Source organism: Bombus affinis, chromosome 3, assembly GCF_024516045.1.
Source record: "Bombus affinis isolate iyBomAffi1 chromosome 3, iyBomAffi1.2, whole genome shotgun sequence".
Lineage (NCBI taxonomy): Eukaryota > Metazoa > Arthropoda > Insecta > Hymenoptera > Apidae > Bombus > Bombus affinis.
The window spans coordinates 8918920-8939426 of NC_066346.1; the positions used below are offsets into that span (position 1 = coordinate 8918920).

At 36.7% G+C, this 20507-nt stretch overlaps 1 protein-coding gene and 1 pseudogene across 8 annotated transcripts in view; both read left to right on the plus strand.

Annotated features, from left to right (window-relative positions):
- Positions 1-4931, plus strand: part of LOC126914602 (venom protease-like) — a 38485-nt gene extending 33554 nt beyond the window's left edge. For 3 of the 8 annotated variants that reach the window (XM_050718743.1, XM_050718742.1, XM_050718740.1), the window contains exons 2-8: positions 1702-1754; positions 2344-2429; positions 2860-2949; positions 3428-3730; positions 3891-3992; positions 4063-4214; positions 4543-4931. In XM_050718743.1, coding sequence (XP_050574700.1) covers positions 1747-1754; positions 2344-2429; positions 2860-2949; positions 3428-3730; positions 3891-3992; positions 4063-4214; positions 4543-4707 — 906 coding nt within the window. In that variant the 5' untranslated portion in view covers positions 1702-1746 and the 3' untranslated portion in view covers positions 4708-4931. Of the gene's footprint in view, positions 1-1300; positions 1544-1617; positions 1755-2343; positions 2430-2859; positions 2950-3427; positions 3731-3890; positions 3993-4062; positions 4215-4542 lie in introns of all 8 variants that reach the window. The other 5 variants (XM_050718746.1, XM_050718744.1, XM_050718738.1 and 2 more) reach the window with 3 other exon arrangements.
- A 276-nt stretch (positions 4932-5207) lies between these two features.
- Positions 5208-10354, plus strand: LOC126914591 (venom protease-like; annotated as a pseudogene).
- Positions 10355-20507: the final 10153 nt, after the last annotated feature.

Sequence of the window (20507 nt, forward strand, 5' to 3'; positions counted from 1 at the left end):
GGGACTTGAAGAGGTATGAAAGGGAGGGACGCAGATAGAAGCAAGACAGGAGCAAGAAAGGATGACAGCAGACCAAACTATAGAAGAATGAGCGAAGCAGAGGTGAGGGGGAAATGGTTAAGGGAATCCAAATATAATATACACTACACAAATATAACCAGAGAAAAGTTACCTTGGTGGGAGGATGAAGTGGAAAGACAGAAGAATACTGGCAAGATTCAGATGTGGAAGCGAAATCAAAGAAAGGAACTACTGGAAAGACGAGAGAGAAAAAAGATGCAAACTATGTAAAAGGAAAGAAGAAGACCTAAGACATGTAATAGAAGAATATGAAATAACGGGAGGTCCAAAGGACATAGGAAAAACGCTAAATGAGACTGGAGTAGGTTTAACGGGACTAAAAACAATAATAGAGAAGAGAAGGACAAACTACAGGAAGGATGCACAGTAAGGAGACTAAAACCCAAAGTTGCAATAGTTTTTCGTCATTAGTTGTGTATTTGTAATTCCTAGTTTCAGCTTTTAGAGATAGAATAATTAAGGCAGTGCAATAGAATAGAGTGGAAAAGAGGGGAAGTAGACATATAAGAAGAGAAATAGACATAAGAGATGTAAAACCGAAAGCTTGTACAAAGCCGAAAGGCACGGACTAAGCAATTGTAGATGTTTGCGTGAGGAGGACGTAGGTCGTGAGGATTAATGACGAGATTACTCGTTATTAAGACAATAAAATAATATAAAAACGTAGACATTAGCCGTTAGTACGAAGTATAAATCGCAAAATAAAATCGCGGAATAAATACTCGTAAATGCTCGTCGCGTAACTTGATAGACGCTCGTAAGATACTCGAAGATACTCTAGATGGTGTTAGATACTCGATATGAACTCGCTATATACTGTTGCTCGCGATCGCATCTGTTTACTTATGCTGGTCGGGAGAGAGTCGGAAAATTCAAATTCGTCTTCATTCGACGGTTGCATGTAGCGGCGACATTGTTTCGCCCAGAGTTTATTTGTCATTATGTTTCATGCATCAAGGATAAGTCAATGTCTTGAGGCAAAACAACAACACGAGTCGCTTTCGACTAGCGACGTCCTTTGATCCCTGTGCCATTACACAATAGAAAATAATACGAAATATATCAGAAAATATATTAGATTTATTTAATAATAATTCCATTCGTAGGAAAATACGGAGAATCCGTGCTAAGAATATGGTAAAGATGAGGTTGATTCCCGAAGAAAGAGTAACGAAGTGTCAATCTCTCTCTAGAGTGCGTAAATATTATATACAGAGAGGTACCACATACTATGAACGTATGATAACGCGAGTGTGAAGTATCTCTGTTGGAGCATTGCAGAATATTCGTAAAAGTGAGCATCGTTGAGTGGCATTTCTCATTTAGCCATCAAGCGTACAAGTAGAAGGTTCTGAAGATTTACGTGATTGATTTCTGATAATTCGGTGTCTACAAATCAATGACTTTTAGGATGAATTAAAGTTGCACATGCAAACACGAGCAAACAGCTTTCACCGTAAAGGTAACCTTTATGTAATGTACGCGCAAAAAGTATTTATTTCTGTTACCACGCTATTGCTGTTTTGTAAATTTTAGTAGCAACACTATCGGTAATGTGCGATAAAATACGCTATATAATAGATAATTCTAAGTGAAATGACAAAGTGATGGTATAAATAGGTACTTGGACGAAAGTTGGAACAAGTGTATCTTCGTTTCTCTGGAATGATGAGGTAAGTGGAACTGATATATAATAAGATCCAAATTTATATAGAGAATTTTGTTATAAATCTTCCTATGAACGTATAGAAATGTGTTTTAATATTTACAAGAATCCATATTTTTCCATCAAAAGTTATCTGAAGTTGATCATTTTCCTATTTGTACCTTTTTTCTAAATTCCTTGTAGACATCTTACTAACACCGCAAAAATCAACGTTAATTTTACAAAAAGTACTATGGTGCTCTTTTGTGATTTGCACACATGAAAATTTTGAAGCTTGTCATTGCGACGAGTTTGATTGTTCTAGTGTTAAACTAAATAATTCTCAAAAGTGAGATTACACAGAAACTTATGTCGATAATATTTGTTATTCCTGTGTGCTATTTCGCAGGATCCTGCTTCCTTTCTAATATAAATTCAATTTATCGTACGAACTAAGTCTCTTTTATTTTTATTACTTCAGTGTCTTTCTCATTCGCCACAGTATTTTACTCTTTCTTCCAGGACATTATATCGTAGTGTGATCCGAATTTCCGTTATTAGATTCATTGAACGTTATCAGTCTTGCGGCTTTTCAATTCGTCACTTTTTTATTTCAGGTCAATGACTGGCTTCAAGATACTGTTCGCATGTTTGGCGTTAATTGTTCTCCTGCATGCATCGGTTCAAGCGGGGCGCACTAAAGGTTTGCACTTTACGTTGTCTTTTTCCATACTATAGATTGCGGTTCAATTGCATCATGCAGTTTCGAAATTTTACGCGTTTGGTAATTATCAGTGAAAAAAGCGAAGTCACGCGTGATCACGTAAAATTGATAGGTACACGTTTGATTTTTTATATTCGAAATGGTCACGAAGCTAATGGTCACGAAGTTAATGGTCACGAAGTTAATGTGAAAATTCCACTTAAGTATTCACCTCTTCTTCGGTTTTGTTTCTGAAAAATGCTTTGTTAACTTCGCGAATATTCCACGTATATATTTGTACTCGCTTCACGTACAAAGCAAACGTGATAACCAGGATAAACGTGAATCAACCAGCGAAGAGGAATTAATTCATCACTCTACTGTCAATTCTCTAAATATAATAACTTCTTCCTCTATAAATGTTTTATAGCAACCTCGAATGTGCCCTTGCGTCCACCACACTGTGGTTTCAGCAACGTTACGCATACCAGGGTGGTTGGTGGTAGACCAGCTAAGCTTGGTACGTTTTATCTATTCCTTTCCAATTAATAATAAGCGATATACTATGAAGGGCGAACTGGAAAGGCACTAAACAGCACATCAAAGTACGTTTCAATTAAATTAATTAATAATACTACGATTTCATTCGTAATAATTTTGCTTATTAACTTGAATTATTTCTTCCTTTTAGTTCATGTTAGAAAGAGTATGTTTTTACTTGAAATTAAAAATCGACATAAGAGTAATGATATGAATGGCTATCAAAAAGTTGGAGAGAAATTACATATTTGAACTTTAGAGTTCCGTATAGTTCAAGTAGAAATTGTATAGAATTAACTAATAAGTGTCATTCCATTGAAGTCAAAATTCAATTTCTCTCTTAATCAAATTTCTCTTTGAGAGTATTTGTACGTATGTAGTTATCGATAACAATAGTTTCAAACTCATCACGGGAGAAAAAATAATGTATGTCCACAACTATGTCTATTGCATTTTAGGTGCCTGGCCATGGATCGCTGCAGTAGGTTTCCGTAACTGCTCAAACCCACATTGGGTAACACAATGGCTGTGCGGAGGTACCCTAATATCGACTAGGCATGTTTTGACCGCAGCACATTGTGCAGATGACGATGATTTGTACGTGGTTCGTATCGGGGACTTAAATCTAAAACGAGATGACGACGGAGCGCATCCTATTCAAATAGAAGTCGACTCTAAACTAATACATCCCGATTATTCTTCCGAGTCGAACAATAATGATATTGCTATTCTTAAACTGAAGCAAGATGTTCCATTTTCGGGTAAGTCTTCAAATATTGTTGAATTTCTAATATTTATGCTACTGGATATTGCTGAAATTTCTTACTGTACACGTATACTGTACCATAAAACATGTACAATTCTTTCTCATACTTTTCGTCATTCGTTTCCTTCACTTTCATTTATTTTCTTATTTTTCAGAGTACATATATCCCATTTGTCTCCCCATAGAGAAATCCCTTCGAAATAAAAACTTCGTGGGCTATAATCCCTTCATTGCTGGATGGGGAGCATTAAGATTTGGTAAGTGATACCAATTCTATGATAAAATTTAATAGTTTCAGTCTTAAATATCCTTCCATTTTCTTTGTAGATGAACCATATACTAACGCATTAATGGAACTACAACTGCCAGTGGTTACCAACGCCGTATGCGAGAAAGCTTATGAGGAGTTTGACGTAACTATTACCAATAAAGAAATATGCGCCGGCGGAGACCCTCGGGGTGGAAAGGATGCTTGTGGAGTAATTAAATTAGATATTTACTATAAATTATACGGTATCTGAGGGCACGTCAATTCGAATCAACGTCAAATCGAGCTTTTAAACATTAAAAATACTAGATAAACTCAACTTAATGCTTCTACCCATTTCTCACACATCATTATAGAATGTAATCTGATTTCCTTCTAATCTTAGTTTTACTCGAAATACATATAATATATACATTATAAATTGGAATATTTCAATACATAAATCAATAATGGATCATTACTGTATATAAGTATAATTTCAATACAATTCGATTGAAATATTTCAGTAACTATGATTAAAAATTTAACGATCATTTCAGGCTGACAGCGGAGGACCACTGATGATACCACAGCAATTCACCTACTATCAAATAGGTGTTGTGTCATCTGGTCATAACTGCGGCGTACCTGATTATCCGGGCATTTACTCTAGAGTCACGTCGTACCTCGACGACTTCATTATCCCAGTGTTGCAAAATTATTAGTGTTCCATAAATATCATTTTTCGTGCAGGAAAAAAAAATTGGAATGTATTATTGTGGAGAAAAGAGGCAGCTCAAATTTATATTGTTTTGTACGTCAAGAATTATAGTCTTAAAATGCATGAAATGTAACTTTGAAATGACATTAATTTTTCACGCTTCTCTTTGTTTGATGGTAATAATAAATCAACTTTCAGAAAGCTCCTATAAATTTTGTTTCTGATGTATCAAGACTATGATTGTATATTCCACTTAGAACGTATACTTCTTGTATGTACATACAAAATTTCGTACTGCTTTGAAACATTGCATAAGATAGAGAGCTTCGAGAGGTTCGGACACAGAAAGTCCATGAAATACAAAATCAGTTTCGCGTGTCCTAAAACTATGTTTTATTTGTTAAAAACATCCTGTCAATTCATGCAATCACATGCATCCTCGGAACTTTACTTATTCTTTTATCACTTCCCAATTAAATTCATTATTTCTGCATGTTTAGCTATATGTAAGAAAAATTTCCATTCAGTCAAAGGTATACTTACACATTACAGATGCTTACGAGATATAAATTCCCAGTCTATTATGATGAATACAAAAATTTATACTGTTAAATCTATTCATATTTTATTGCATGTAAGTACACATGTACGTGAAGAACATTACCTTTGTATGCCTTAAAGGCTTCAAATAGGTCATACTTACTATATTTTATACATATTTTATAAAACTACTTTGTATGTTTGTTCAAAGTGTTAATCAAAAGGCTGATGCACGAAGAAGAAGTGGCGCAATGACACATCAAGGTCACAACCAGGTGACATTTTGATTATGAAGAAATCATTCCTACATTTGCTCCGATATATATCTTTGACTATACTCGATTGAAAATATGTAATTATTTGAATATGAACAATTAATTTTTAATGAGACTGTACCTTGGGAAGAAAGAATTGATACCTTGATCTCATGATTTGTACATCTTACACATCTAATACATTTTGGAATATTATACATTGAAGAGTCAGATTATCATGGTCATGTGATTGGAATAAAAGGACCTCAATGTGATCATGGAATAGCAACTGTTCAGTTAGACAGGATAACAGATTTTACAAATTATATTAACAGCTCTGATTACATATATGTGGCTACCTCCCCAAGATTACACATTTTCTCCAATTCTGGTATGTTGCTTCATCGTATCAACCATTAAGTCTATTTAAATCATTAGTCACGGATTAAGGAAAGAAACAAGTGATTGTGTTAGGCAAGCGAGAAATAATTTATCAAGCATTGAATTGCTGCCTTCTTTTCCTGCAACACAAAGCAAAAATTCTGAATCTCATATGGATGAATGATGTTAATAATTTATGTCTCTTTTCAGATTAAACAATTTTCCGGATTTATTCGTAATTTCGAAGAATACGCTGGTATTCAATGAATAAGGAAAAGAATGGACCAGTATAGGAAATCTCTTTTTCATTGTAGGTGATATATACTTCATTCATTTCATGGTTCAACGTATTTTTGAACATATGTAACTGAGAAAATTCTTCTGTGATTAAAAAACAGGAGCAGAATTGGTACCTTTGAATGATATTAGAAATACTTCAATATAAGCACCACAGTTGAGGAATTACAAGATTTTTGTAAAAGTGAGCATAAGAAAAAGGGTAAAAACATCTCTCATCGTGACAGGCATCTCTCAATTAGCCGTCAAGTGTGTAAGTAAAAGGATCGTAAGATCGATCGTATTTGATTTTTAATAATTCTGTGACTACACATGAATCATTTTTAAGATCAATTAAAGTAGCGCTTATCACACAAGTAAACAGTTTTTATCGTAGAAGTAACTTTTATGCGATGTGTTACGTGCAAAAGTGTTTATTTCTGTTACCATGTCATTGATATTTTACAGATTTTAGTACTAGAACTATCAACTTGTAATGCACGACTGAATATACTATATAGTACATAATTGTAAGAGAAGCGACAAAATGATGGTATAAATAGGTACTTAGAGGAAAGTTGGAACAATTGTATCATATCTTTCCAAGAATGGTGAGGTAAGTAGAAATAGAAACAATAAGATTTGAAGTTATGTAGCAAAGAGCATTTTTTTTATAAATCTTCCTATGTACCTATAGAAACGTGTTCTAATATTCACAAGAATCTAGATTTTTCTATTAAAAGCTATCTAAAATTAATGATTTTCCTGATTTGTACCTTTGTTCTAAGTTCCTTGTAGATATCACACTAATTCAACGTTAATATTACAAAAAGTATTATGGTGCTTTATAGTGAATTGCGCAAATGAAAATTTTGAAGCTTGTCATTGCGACGAGTTTGATCGTTCTCGTGTTAAACTAAACAATTTTTAAAAGTGAGATTACACAGAAACTTATGTCGATAATATTTGTCATTCCTATGATCTATTTCGCGTGACCGTGCCTCTTTTCTAATGCAAATTCAATTTATAATACCAATTAAGTTTCCTTTATTGTCATCAGTTCCGTGTCTTTCTAATTTGCTCTTGTTTTGGCTCTTTGTTTCAAAATATTGGATCATAGTGTGAACCAAGTTTCTTTTATTACATTCATTCATCGTTATCAATCCTGCTTCTTTTCAATTCGTCACTTTTTTATTTCAGGACAATGACGGACTGGAAAATGCTGTTTGCATGTTTGGTATTAATTACTCTCCTGCATCCATTAGTTCACATGGTGTCTGCCGAAGGTTTGCACTTTAAGTTGTCTTTTTCCATGCACTTCAAATTCTAATGTGACCTCGTCACGGAATCTTCGAGCTATTTCGAAATTTTACGTGTTTGTTAATTATCAATGAAAAGAAAGAAGCTACGCAATATCACGTAAAATAAAAACGATTTTTATGATTTTTTATTTTCGAGATGACGACAAAGTTAGTGACAAAACTGAACTTGATTGTTCACGTCTATTTCCGCGGTTTAATTTCCAGAAAAAGCTTCGTTAACTTCGCGAATATTCCAACGACAAGTTTTACGTGCAAAATAAACGTGATAAACATTGCATCGCGTCAATGAAAATTATTGGCGTAATGCCTAAGATAAAGGTGCAAAGATATTCTCAGAATTTCCAATGACAACTTTATAGCTTTCTAGTTTAATGTCAGTACTGCATTTGAATCACTTTTACCTAACTGTGTTACATACTCTCGCAGAAAATTTTGCTAATTCCATAAAATGATTCACTAAAAATTGTCCTGAACTCCTAAGAAATTATTTACCGCAAAATAGAGAATGTGTTTATTTAAAAAATAAGGTTGAAGGTATTTTCTTTCAAGTATGGCTAACACAATATATAATCAATTAAAACTTTATCTTTTCACGTCAAAAGTTTCTTCAGATAATTATTATCAAGATAATGACTAACTCTGACGGATTAATACGTGTCTGTAGGGCAATCCGGTGGACTTGTTCGGATTTTTATTTCGAATGTTGAGTAATCGGTGTTGCGTTCTTACGCATCTTAGAACCGCATAATTGTTTTATTTTAAAATTGTTTGATCCAGAATATACAACACCGAACAATGAAACAGACAACTGCCTCAACATGAAATCATGTAAGCCTCTGCAAGAAATACCGCAGACACAGGACCATACAGCTACCAAATTTTTGAGGCAATCACTATGCAGATATGAGGGCCATGATCCGATAGCTTGCTGCCCAAACGATCCAAACAAAGAGAAGAGAGGGATTTTAATAGAAACTGTGTATAAGTATGTGCCCTTGCGTCCACCATATTGTGGTTTTAGCAACGCCGCGCATACCAGGGTGGTTGATGATAAACCAGCTAAGCTTGGTACGTTTTATCTGTTCCTTCCCGATTAATAATAAGCGATTTACTGCGAAGAATGAACTTTAAAGCTACTTACGCGATAGAAAACGATGTATGTTCGCAACTATAACTATTGCGTTTTAGGTGCTTGGCCATGGATAGTTGCATTAGGTTTTCGTAATCCCCAAAACCCAGATACTGAACCAGAATGGAAGTGCGGAGCTTCCCTGATATCAGCTAGGCATGTTTTGACCGCAGCACATTGTGCAATACGCAGTGATTTCTACGTGGTTCGTATCGCGGACTTAAATCTAAAATGAGATGACGACGGAGCGCATCGTATTCAAGTGGGGTTCGTATCTAAACTAATACATCCTGATTATATTGCCGGACAACACTCCCACGATATCGCTATTCTTAAATTGGAGAGAGATGTACCATTTTCGGGTAAGTCGTAAAATATTGCTGAGTTTCCAATATTCATGCTATGGAGTATTATTAAACTATCATTTCTTTCAATTTTTTATCATAAAACACGTAAAATTCTTTCTCATACTTTTCGTCAACCGTTTCCTTCGTTATCATTTATTTCTTCATTTTTCAGACTACATACGTCCCATTTGTCTTCCCATAGAGGAGTCCCTTCGAAATAACAACTTCGTGGGCTATAATGCCTTTGTTGTTGGATGGGGAAGATTAGAATTTGGTAAGCGATACTAATTTTATAATAAAACTGAACAGTCCTAGTCTTAAATGTCTTTCTCATTTTCTTCGTAGACGGACCATATAGTGATGTATTAATGGAAGTACAAGTGCCAGTACTTAGCACAGCCGAATGCCAACAGGCTTATGCCGGCGTTTCTGATAAAGTAATATGCGCCGGATACGCTGAGGGTGGAAAGGATGCTTGTACGGTAATTAAATTACAGATTTAATATAAATTATACGGTATCTGAAGACACGTCAATTCGAATCAACATCAAATCGACGTCTTAAACATTAAAAATAATAGATAAACACAATTTAATATTTTTGCCCACTTCTCACACAACATTACGGTATTTAATCTCATTTCCTTCCAGTATTAGTTTTACTCAGAATACATATAATGCGTACATCATAAACTGAAATATTTCAATACATAAAGTAATGATAGATTATTACTGTATGAAAGTATAATTTCAATATAACTCGAGTGAAATATTTCAACTTTGATTAAAAGCTTTAAGCATTAAAATTAAAAATGTAACAATCGTTCCAGGGTGACAGCGGAGAACCACTGATGATACCACAAAACTTCACCTTTTATGAAATAGGTGTCGTGCCTTATGGTTATTTCTGCGGTTTACCTGGATATCCTGGCGTTTACACTAGGGTCACGTCCTATCTCGACAGCTTTATTCTCCCAGCGTTGAAATAATACAATTATTAAGGTTTATATCATTTTCCGCGTACAAAAAAGAAAAAGTTGGACTATACTACTGTAGCTAGTTGGACTACACTACTATAGCTATAGAGGTAGCTCAAATTTACATTGTCATTTATATCACGAATTATAGTGTTAGAATGCGCAAAATATGACTTTTAAATGACATTAATTTTTCACGCTTCTCTTTGTTTGATGGTAATAATAAATCAACTTTCAGAAAGCTCCTATAAATTTTGTTTCTGATGTATCAAGACTATGATTGTATATTCCACTTAGAACGTATACTTCTTGTATGTACATACAAAATTTCGTACTGCTTTGAAACATTGCATAAGATAGAGAGCTTCGAGAGGTTCGGACACAGAAAGTCCATGAAATACAAAATCAGTTTCGCGTGTCCTAAAACTATGTTTTATTCGTTAAAAGCGTCCTGTCTATTCATGCAATCACGTGCATCCTCGGAACTTTACTTATTCTTTTATCACTTCCCAATTAAATTCATTATTTCTGCATTTTAGCTAGATATAAGAGAAGTTTCCATTCAGCCAAAGGAATACTTACACATTACGGATACTTATGGACATAAATTCCCAAACTATTATGACAAATAAAAAACCTTATACTATTAAATCTGTTTGTATTTTGTTGCATGAGAATACATATATATTACCTTTGTATCCCTTGAACGCATCAATATTGCTCATATAAACTTGTGAAGGATTGGTCGAGGATAGATAATGTGAAATAACGAGAGCGAGAAATTGCTGTCGCAACCCGTCAAATATATTTGGAATAAATGTAGTATCGTGGACAAAAAGCCTAAGATATCTGCCGAATCGTAGACAATGTCGCGAGAGCTGCGGCATCGTCGGGTACATCAAGGTGTCGTCGGTCCTTTTTAAGTTTCGTGGAAAGGGCCCGTGTAACCCCAAACTCTTTTGCCCTGACGTCACCTTAGGCGACCACTTCTAAACATTCTCCAGACAGCCGATACTTGAACATTACACATGGCGACCTTGGCGACAATGTATATTGCCGGAGTACCTGAGGGTTCATCTATGTCCTAACGGTCCTTCCACCGAATGTTCTAGAAGCGTAGCAACAGTCACGTACGCCTACAGGGTAGTGGGGATGATGAAGGATGAAAAACAAAAGAAGAAACAGATGTCATCGAATGTAAGAAGATATTGTAAGAGCCTCAGTCTCGAACGGCCACGGCTAGAGTTCAGAAGTGTATAAACGAGGAAAAAATAAAGTTTTTTTTCTTTCCTTTAAATTTCTTCCTTATTTTACGTGACATTTTGGCGATCCTGCCAGGATACATCAACGTTGGATAAAACAAGATTACGGTTTTGGCCTACGGGACATCCGACCAAAGGTGTATCAAGCAACCTGGACTACGAAAAACGGTTTTATTAGTAAGTAGAACCATTTCCTCTAAAAGGATCGATCGATTGCATTCGATAACGTCAGACTCCGACGATCTATTACTCTGAAATGGACCAAAGGGACGATAAGAAAATTACACCTGTCGCTTCGACTAGCGGTGATCCAAACCTGCGGGCAATTTTGGATATGATGCAGCGCCAGCACGAAGAACATAAGGCAGCTATAAATGATTTGTATAAACTAATTCGCGATGAAAGCACTCAACGGATCAAGGAAATAGAACCAATAGGGAAGACTGTGGCCGAACTCAAGCTAGGAGTACAATCCTCCGTAGATACGTCTGAGTTCAACTCAATTATGACAGACGATACTAGTTCTGCCAGCAGAAGCACTACTCGGGACACCCGCATAGTGAAATCTCCGGAAGAACGCGTTCGGATCAAAGAAACTCCAGAAACCTCCGACCCAGCGAACTCCGAGGACGAGGAAGAAGAATCAGCCTCGTACGACCGACATATGTTCGACGCGAAAACCAGCATCGAGTTCATCCCAGTCCTCAACGGTCAAGATGACATTGGAGTGGAGGGATTCATCAAGCGGGTAAGCGAAGCTAGATCGGAATGTAAGGAAAAGCGTGCTTTATTGAAATTAATTTTAACCAAACGCATTGTCGGCGAAGCCGAAAGAAGCATTAGACATTCGGTTATCGAGACGTACGGCGCCTTATTCGAAAATCTGAGGAAGTTCGTATCGATTAACGTAACTTCAAACGGCGCGCGCGATAAATTACAAAGAACTCGGCAAAGTTTTAACGAATCAGTACACGGATACATCAAAAGATTTCGACACGGTCTTAATGAACTTATGTACGCATTGCAACACGAAATCCGCGATCCTATTCGACGAGCAGTCGCGATAGACCTAGAGAACGAACGCGCAACCAAAACGTTCATACTAAATTTAAAACCCGAGATAGAAATCAGAACATCAAGCATGAAACCGCGCACCTTACAAGAAGCACAAGATGCCGCGTTCGAAGCAGAACTATTAATCGGAGAAATTGAGCGAAACCGCGGAAATCAGTGCAGCCAGCAAATAAGAGCTCACTCATTCGCCCGAGGGAATGTATCGTCACAACGCAAACCCCCACTTAGGAGCGGTCCGATGACTACGCAAAATCGCCTGCCGACAAGCACTCAAATAAACAACGGAGGGAGAATGAAGTGTTTTAAGTGCAACCAAATAGGACATACCGCAAGTTACTGCCGAAAATTTTCAACCGGCCAGCCAGCGAAATCTTCCGCCTCCGCGCAGCTACAATATAAACATGGAGAATGCGGGACGAGAAGAGGAAACAGCGCTACCAGAACCTCGAGAGACGTCGTACGAGTACACGCAACAACAGGAAAACTTCTATCCATTGGAGTTCGATCGGGAACAGAAATCAAACGATATTTAATCGATACCGGTGCAGGAATAAATTTAGTTAAAAGATCAAGTGCCATATTTAAACCTAAAAAGACAGTAGCTAAAACATTTTACATGGGCAATGACAAATACCAAACTGACGAAACAGTAGACTTTCAATTCTTTAACATCATGAACACATTTCACGTTGTGCCAGACGATTTTCCTTTAATAGAAGACGGAATAATTGGTTTACCTATGCTCTCTAACTACTCATATCGAATTAACAACGAATCAATACAATTAAACGGGAACGAAATATTTTTCCAGGCGCCGAAAACCATTCTCCCAGGGCAAACCAAAATCGAAACAATTTATCTGGATAAAGTTCCGACGAGAGTATGTTTCTGCAATACTGGTGAGCAACCAACTATAATCACTAATGATCTTTCTTATGAACACGATCTCGATAAAATTGCTAAACTGAAACAAATAATTAGACTAGACCATATTGAAGACAAACTTCGTATTCCTATCGAAAAGATCCTCCTACATTACATAGACGTGTTTGACCTAGAATCCGATACCCTACCTTGTACTAACCTAACAAAACACACTATTACCCTACGCGAAAACAAAATCGTCAATACCAAATCGTACCGACCTCCCGAAGCCCATAAAGCAGAAATTGAAAAACAAATGAAAAAAATGTTAGATAAAAATATCATTGAAGAATCAGATTCTCCTTACAACAGTCCAGTATGGGTAGTACCCAAGAAATCAGACGCATCAGGCAAACAGAAATGGCGTATAGTTATCGACTTTCGAAAATTAAATGAACTTACCGATCAAGACGCCTACCCACTACCGACAATCGACGACATTCTATCACAATTAGGCAACGCCAAATTCTTCTCTGCTCTAGATTTATCTTCGGGATTCCATCAAATACCTATGGACCCCGACTCAAAGAAATATACAGCCTTTAGCACACCTCAGGGACACTTTCACTATAATCGCATGCCATTCGGTTTAAAAAACGCCCCAGCCACCTTCCAACGCATGATGGATACCGCGTTACGAGGATTATTGAACAAATACTGCTTTGTATACCTTGACGACATAATAATATTCGGTAGTACAATTCAACAACACAATGAAAACCTTGCTATAGTATTGCAAAGATTAAAAGAGTTAGGACTAAAAATCCAACCCGACAAATGCGAATTTCTAAAACCTGAATTAGAATACTTAGGACATGTCATAACACACGAGGGCATAAAGCCAAATCCTAAAAAGATCTCCGCAGTTAAAGACTTTAAGATTCCCAAAACACCAACAGACGTAAAGTCATTTCTCGGATTAGCTGGATACTACAGAAAATTCATTAAAAACTTTTCCAAACTCGCCAAACCATTAACAGATCTCACAAAGAAAGACAATCCTTTTAGATGGACAGAAACGCAACAGACAAGCTTTGACACACTAAAAGAAAAGCTATGCTCAGCCCCAGTTTTAGCATACCCAGACTACACGAAAACATTCACACTCACCACAGACGCTTCCAATGAAGGAATAGGCGCAATCTTATCACAAGACGGACATCCTTGTTGTTACATATCACGGACACTCAACCCCCCAGAGAAAAATTATTCTACCACAGAAAAGGAATTATTAGTTATCGTATGGGCAGTTAAGAGACTCAGGCAATACCTGTTAGGAAGACGATTCGTTATTCGAACCGATCACCAAGCACTCACTTGGCTCAAAAATTGCAAAGACCCTTCCTCGCGTTTGATTAGATGGAGACTTAAACTCGAAGAATACGAGTACGATATTCAGTATTGCAAAGGTAAAGAGAACACAGCAGCCGACGCACTTTCCAGAAAAATTTACCAAATTACCGACAAATCAGTCCCAGACACACCTGCAAACTCCGAAAATATTGTAGAACACTTTAACGCATGGTCAGAAGACGCGACACCCCCGAGACGACTTAAAATCACGCCAAACGATCACACCTTCTATCAATTGAATAGAGAAACATTAGGTCCATTCGACAAAGATACTTGGATTCGAAAAATTTTTGAACTAACCAAGAAACACAAGAAAATTGGGATAGGAGACAATAGTTTTACCGAAACCGAAAAAGCTAGGATCAAAGTAACACTCATGTTTATTAATGACCAAATTGAAGAAATAACTTTTGCATACGAACCAATACAAACCATAACTGACGAACAAGCTCTAGACATTATACGCGAAAACCATAACGACATTAGTGGACACTTGGGTATTCAAAAGACATATAGTAAAATCAAAGACCAATTCAAAATCCCACGCCTCATGGAAAAGATAGAAGATTTTATAAAAAATTGCGAAGCTTGTCAACGACAAAAGCTAGTTAGAATCAGACCCAAGGAACAACCCGTAATTCCTCAGACACCAGTAGAGCCAAACGAAAAGATAGCCATGGATCTAATTGGTCCGATGCCTAAAACCACACGTGGAAATCAATACATTCTTTCGATTCACGATGACCTAACGAAATATCTCGTTCTAGTACCACTGAAAACACAACGAACCGAATCGATTATCGATGCACTACTACACCACTACATTTACATCTTCTCAGCACCCAAAACGATACTGACAGACCAGGGACAAAACTTTATTAGCGAACTAATGGAAAAATTCGAAGAAGCATTTAAAATCAAACATATAAAGACCACTAGTTTTCATCCTCAATCTAACGGATCCTTAGAACGAACACACGCCACAGTAAAAGACATGATTCGCACGAGCCTACACGATTCTAATAAAGAATGGGATCAGGTATTAGACTTTATTTGCCTAGGGTATAATACCGCGATACACGATGCAACTGGATTTTCACCCTTCGAACTAACATTTGGAAGAAAAGCCAACCTCCCGTCTTCCGTATCCCGAACTTCCAATTACACCTACGAAGAAATGTTTGCACTATGGCAAAAACAATTGCAAAAATATAGAATGATAGCGAAGAACACTCTTGAACAAAGTAGAAAGAGGTACATGAGAGATCAGACAAGGAAAATCATTAGAACTCAAACCTTATTTAAGGAAGGAGATCGTATACTCCTTCACAACGATCATAAGTCCGATAAATTGGACGACGAATGGTTAGGACCCTACGTTATTAAATCAGTCAAGACACCGTATTATGAGATTCTCATTAGAGATCGAGTTAAGAAAATCCACGGTAACAGAATAAAACCTTATTTTTCAGGACGATCGCCCTTGCCGTCGGCTTTACCACCCTTAACGGATTAAAAATAACCCCTATTGACAATAACGGAATATTTCATGAGAAAATATCCAAAGCATATCTTTATAGCGAACACATAAATGTTATTATAGGACTAGATATTAGTGCTGTATTGGAACAAGTAAGATATATCGAAAAGGGAGTAGCCGAAGTTAGGAATCACTGCGAGACACGAAAAGACTGTAGCATATTACCAGAAATACGCTCTTTACAAGCAAAACTAAATAACGTCAGAACACTTAGCATCGAATTACGATCCTTAGCTCACATTCATCCCAGAAGTAGACGAGGACTAGTAGACGCTATCGGATCTATTAGTAAAACTCTTTTTGGAACCCTAGCCGCGAACGATCTAGATATAATCAACAAAAATATAGACAAACTCTTTGAAGAAGGTAACAGCCTAAAAACCATAGTAGCCAACCAGACAGCTTTGATTAAACGAATTTTAAATAACGACGTCATCCAGCGACTGAAACAAGTAGACACAGGTGTAACAAACGAACTTAAAACGCTTAACAAAAACGAGATCACCTTAATAAAAGTCATAGCTCTAGAAAGCTCACTCTCTGACTTACATTTCCAAATCGACGAAATATTCAATTTAATCATCTTAGGAAAACAAGGAATAATAAGCCCACAGATTATTGATCCCGGAACTTTTATTAACAATTACGCCCAAGTACTAGGTAGCAAAACAGTAGGAAACGCTTTTATACCAAAGGAAGAGAATTTCCAAAATATTTTAGATATCTCAGAACTCACATTGTTTACTCGACAAAACAAAGTTTTCTTTGTAATTTCTGTACCAACAGTTATGGACATGGAATGGGATATAGAGCAAATATATCCCATACCATCTCTCACGAACAAAGTGTTTTTAGCACCTTTAGTAGTTCATCCGATATTTTTAACGTCAGGACTAAATTACATCAATGTCGATCAAAACTACTTGGATAAGCAATGCCGTTCTATATCTGACTTTTACATTTGCAAACAAACTCAGCCGATTCACGACCGTCGAGTGAAGCACGATTGTAACTCTGAAATCTTAAGCGCAGAAAACACTGTCAAATTCTGTAAGGTGGTAGTTTATAACATTGAAGATATAACTTTTATCCCATTAAATGCTGAGAATCATTTTATAGCTATACCAGAAAAACCAATAGATCTGAGCATTTTCGAAGAAAAGACACATCGAATTGTTAGACTAGAGAAACCATCTTTGTTACAAACTAATAAAACCGTAGACATATTGTACAAGAATAACCATATGAGAATCAGTGGTAGTAGCAAGGAAATTTCTTACGAGATTAAAATCAAAACAGTCAATGTAACTAATGATTCAGACTGGATTGTTTTACTAAATAAACTAGAGAAAACTCCAAAACTTATTAACGATAATTACGGATACAAAGACACTCTGGATGGAATCGAAGATCAAACGAATCAACTAACTTTTGCTCATAGAATCGATCAAGTTGAATCACGGGGAATATCTATATTACAAATTATAGGATATTTATCCATTGCTCTCATATGCTTATACTTTCTCAACAAAATAGGAATGCCGAAATTGTGTTTTCATTTATTCTGTTGTAAAATCAAGCGAAACACGACAAATAACAATCCACCAGCCAGCGCTCCGATGCCAATCAACCCGGCACCTATCAACATATTCACCCCGATTCTACCTGTGCCCAGCACCAGCAACGATTCACAAGTAACCTTCGACCTGGAAACACCCAAGACAAAATTTCACCCATCTATCTTAAAGAGGAAAAGGAACTTCGAGGACTAAGTTCATTCTAAGGAGGGGGGAGTGTAACCCCAAACTCTTTTGCCCTGACGTCACCTTAGGCGACCACTTCTAAACATTCTCCAGACAGCCGATACTTGAACATTACACATGGCGACCTTGGCGACAATGTATATTGCCGGAGTACCTGAGGGTTCATCTATGTCCTAACGGTCCTTCCACCGAATGTTCTAGAAGCGTAGCAACAGTCACGTACGCCTACAGGGTAGTGGGGATGATGAAGGATGAAAAACAAAAGAAGAAACAGATGTCATCGAAAGTAAGAAGATATTGTAAGAGCCTCAGTCTCGAACGGCCACGGCTAGAGTTCAGAAGTGTATAAACGAGGAAAAAATAAAGTTTTTTTTCTTTCCTTTAAATTTCTTCCTTATTTTACGTGACACCCGCGTGACCCTGGCCACGCGCGTTTCGGGACACGTGTCTCGAACGACGGGAAAAGACAAAAGAGACGTTAAAGTCAGTATTAGTTGAGAAGCCGGAGAGAACGGATGCAAAAGGTGTGCAGAGTGTGAATTGAGAAGCGAGAGCGAGCGAGTGTAGAAGCCGAAGAGTGTGAATCGGGAAGTCGAAAGCCGCGTCTGAAAATAAGACGTACGACAGCATTGTAATTATTTCGTTGCTTCGAATATTATTAATTAAATCAAAACATCATTACTTGTCCTTTCCTCTAAGACCCATTAAGATACTACATAAATAAATAAATTAATTAATACACAGCCGAAAACGTGAGTCGTTGTGTCTAATCACCGCGGTTACTTGTCAATTCTGCAATATCCACACTTGTACTAATAATCATATTTGTACTAGTAAATATCTTCTCTATTGCATAACAACAACGTCTAATTCAAGTGAGAATTCGTTTCACGCCCCTAATCCTAACCGTAATCTTAACGCCAACCCGACATGTATATCCTTTTACCAGTATGAAAATTAGACGGTCGACATTACAGTTTAATTTAAATTTTATACATTTTATATTGTGATTGAAATTTTATTTGATTGAATTGTGATATTTTCATTAAAATCAAAATTTTTAATTTAGTTAGTATTTCAGTTAGAATTTTAATTCAGAAAAAGAATAAATTTCTGTATGAAAATTAAAAAGACTTGGAATTTCAATTTAGTTCGAAAGCTTAAGTGTTAAATACTTCTATGTTCCGTCCTTTGGCTTCAACTGAGACCTAATAATTACATCAATATTCGTAAATGCTTGAAAATGCTATATAATAGCATCAGCTTCTTTTTAAAACATTTTATAGAAAAATCTTTATAAACTTGTAATATTTTTTAGACAATTTGAATTCATTATATTATACATCATACATTGTAGTCATTTCTGTGGCGGCACTAGACGCCACCACTCGACGCGAACTAGTGTCGGACGACGGCAGCGCAGTGGTTAGCGCCTTGGGGTACAAACGTTCGGGACCCGGGTTCAAATCCCGGCGCCCCGTATTTTTCCGACGTCCGACATTTCTTCCACGACATCTAAATAAGAAGAAAATACAGCGGTACCCCACCAAGAAGCACGACGACATCTACATGCAGCAGCTACAATTATCACGAATATATGAAAGAAGATGGAGAAAAAGAAAAAAAAAAGTGTGTTTCGTCCAGAGCCTGCTAGTGGACTCATCAGTAAGGTTTACCTAGCAGGCTCATGCCTTAGACACAATGGAAGACAGGAAGAGGGAGGAATTGTATATATATGGTAGGAACATTGAGAAACGAAGGTCCTCCCTCTTGCGCAGCTGTATCCAAGGCCGGGCGATTCTCCCACATCCTCTCTGCGATGTTTCCCAGGAGAGCGGCATACCACTTAATACTAAGGGTCTTAAACTAGAGGAAGCTCGTGACTAGATTAGCACCAAGTGATTTAAATCTAAAACTTTGGCACAAATCAAAGTCAGTCTTTGCTCTCTCTCCAGTACCGCCCATGGGACTTGAGAATGTAAAGAGAAGAAGAGATGCTGCAAGAACATAACAAGTAAATTTACAAGTTCCAACAGCAGTTCATTACAGCACTCATTCTTCAATTCATCCTCCATCGCGACATACTCCAGCCTTGATTTACAATGGATAAATGAAGGGAAAGGAGTAGAAAGGAGCAGCAGTGTTTCGTCCGAGATCTGCTAGTTGGACTCTTCAGTAAGGCTTACCTAGCAGACCTATATACCTTAGACACTGGAATAGGAACACTTGTGTTAGAAGTTATATTTATTGAAACAAACAGTCAATGTGACCACTAGTGAGAAAAGCAATTAACATCGGAAGCCCTATGTTGACATCGAAGGCCCTCTGTTGACAAGTGACGTATGCTACAAACGTAATTTAAACAAAACCCATTATGATGAGTTATAGACTGTACATTTATAGTAAATTTAAAAGTGTAGAAATACACAGATTGCATATAGTAATGTGTAAATACATTTATTTTCGATATTTTCGATAGAAAATATTGAAAGTAAAGTTTTTGTTATATTCTTAAGGATTAACGTAATAAATGAGTTGTGATACTTAATTGTCTTGAATGAAAGAAATTTCTATTTAAGTTCAATTTCCATAATTGTATTTATATAATAGCGTTAAATAAAGCTGCGAATTTATATAAACATCCACGGTCTAATCATAATTAG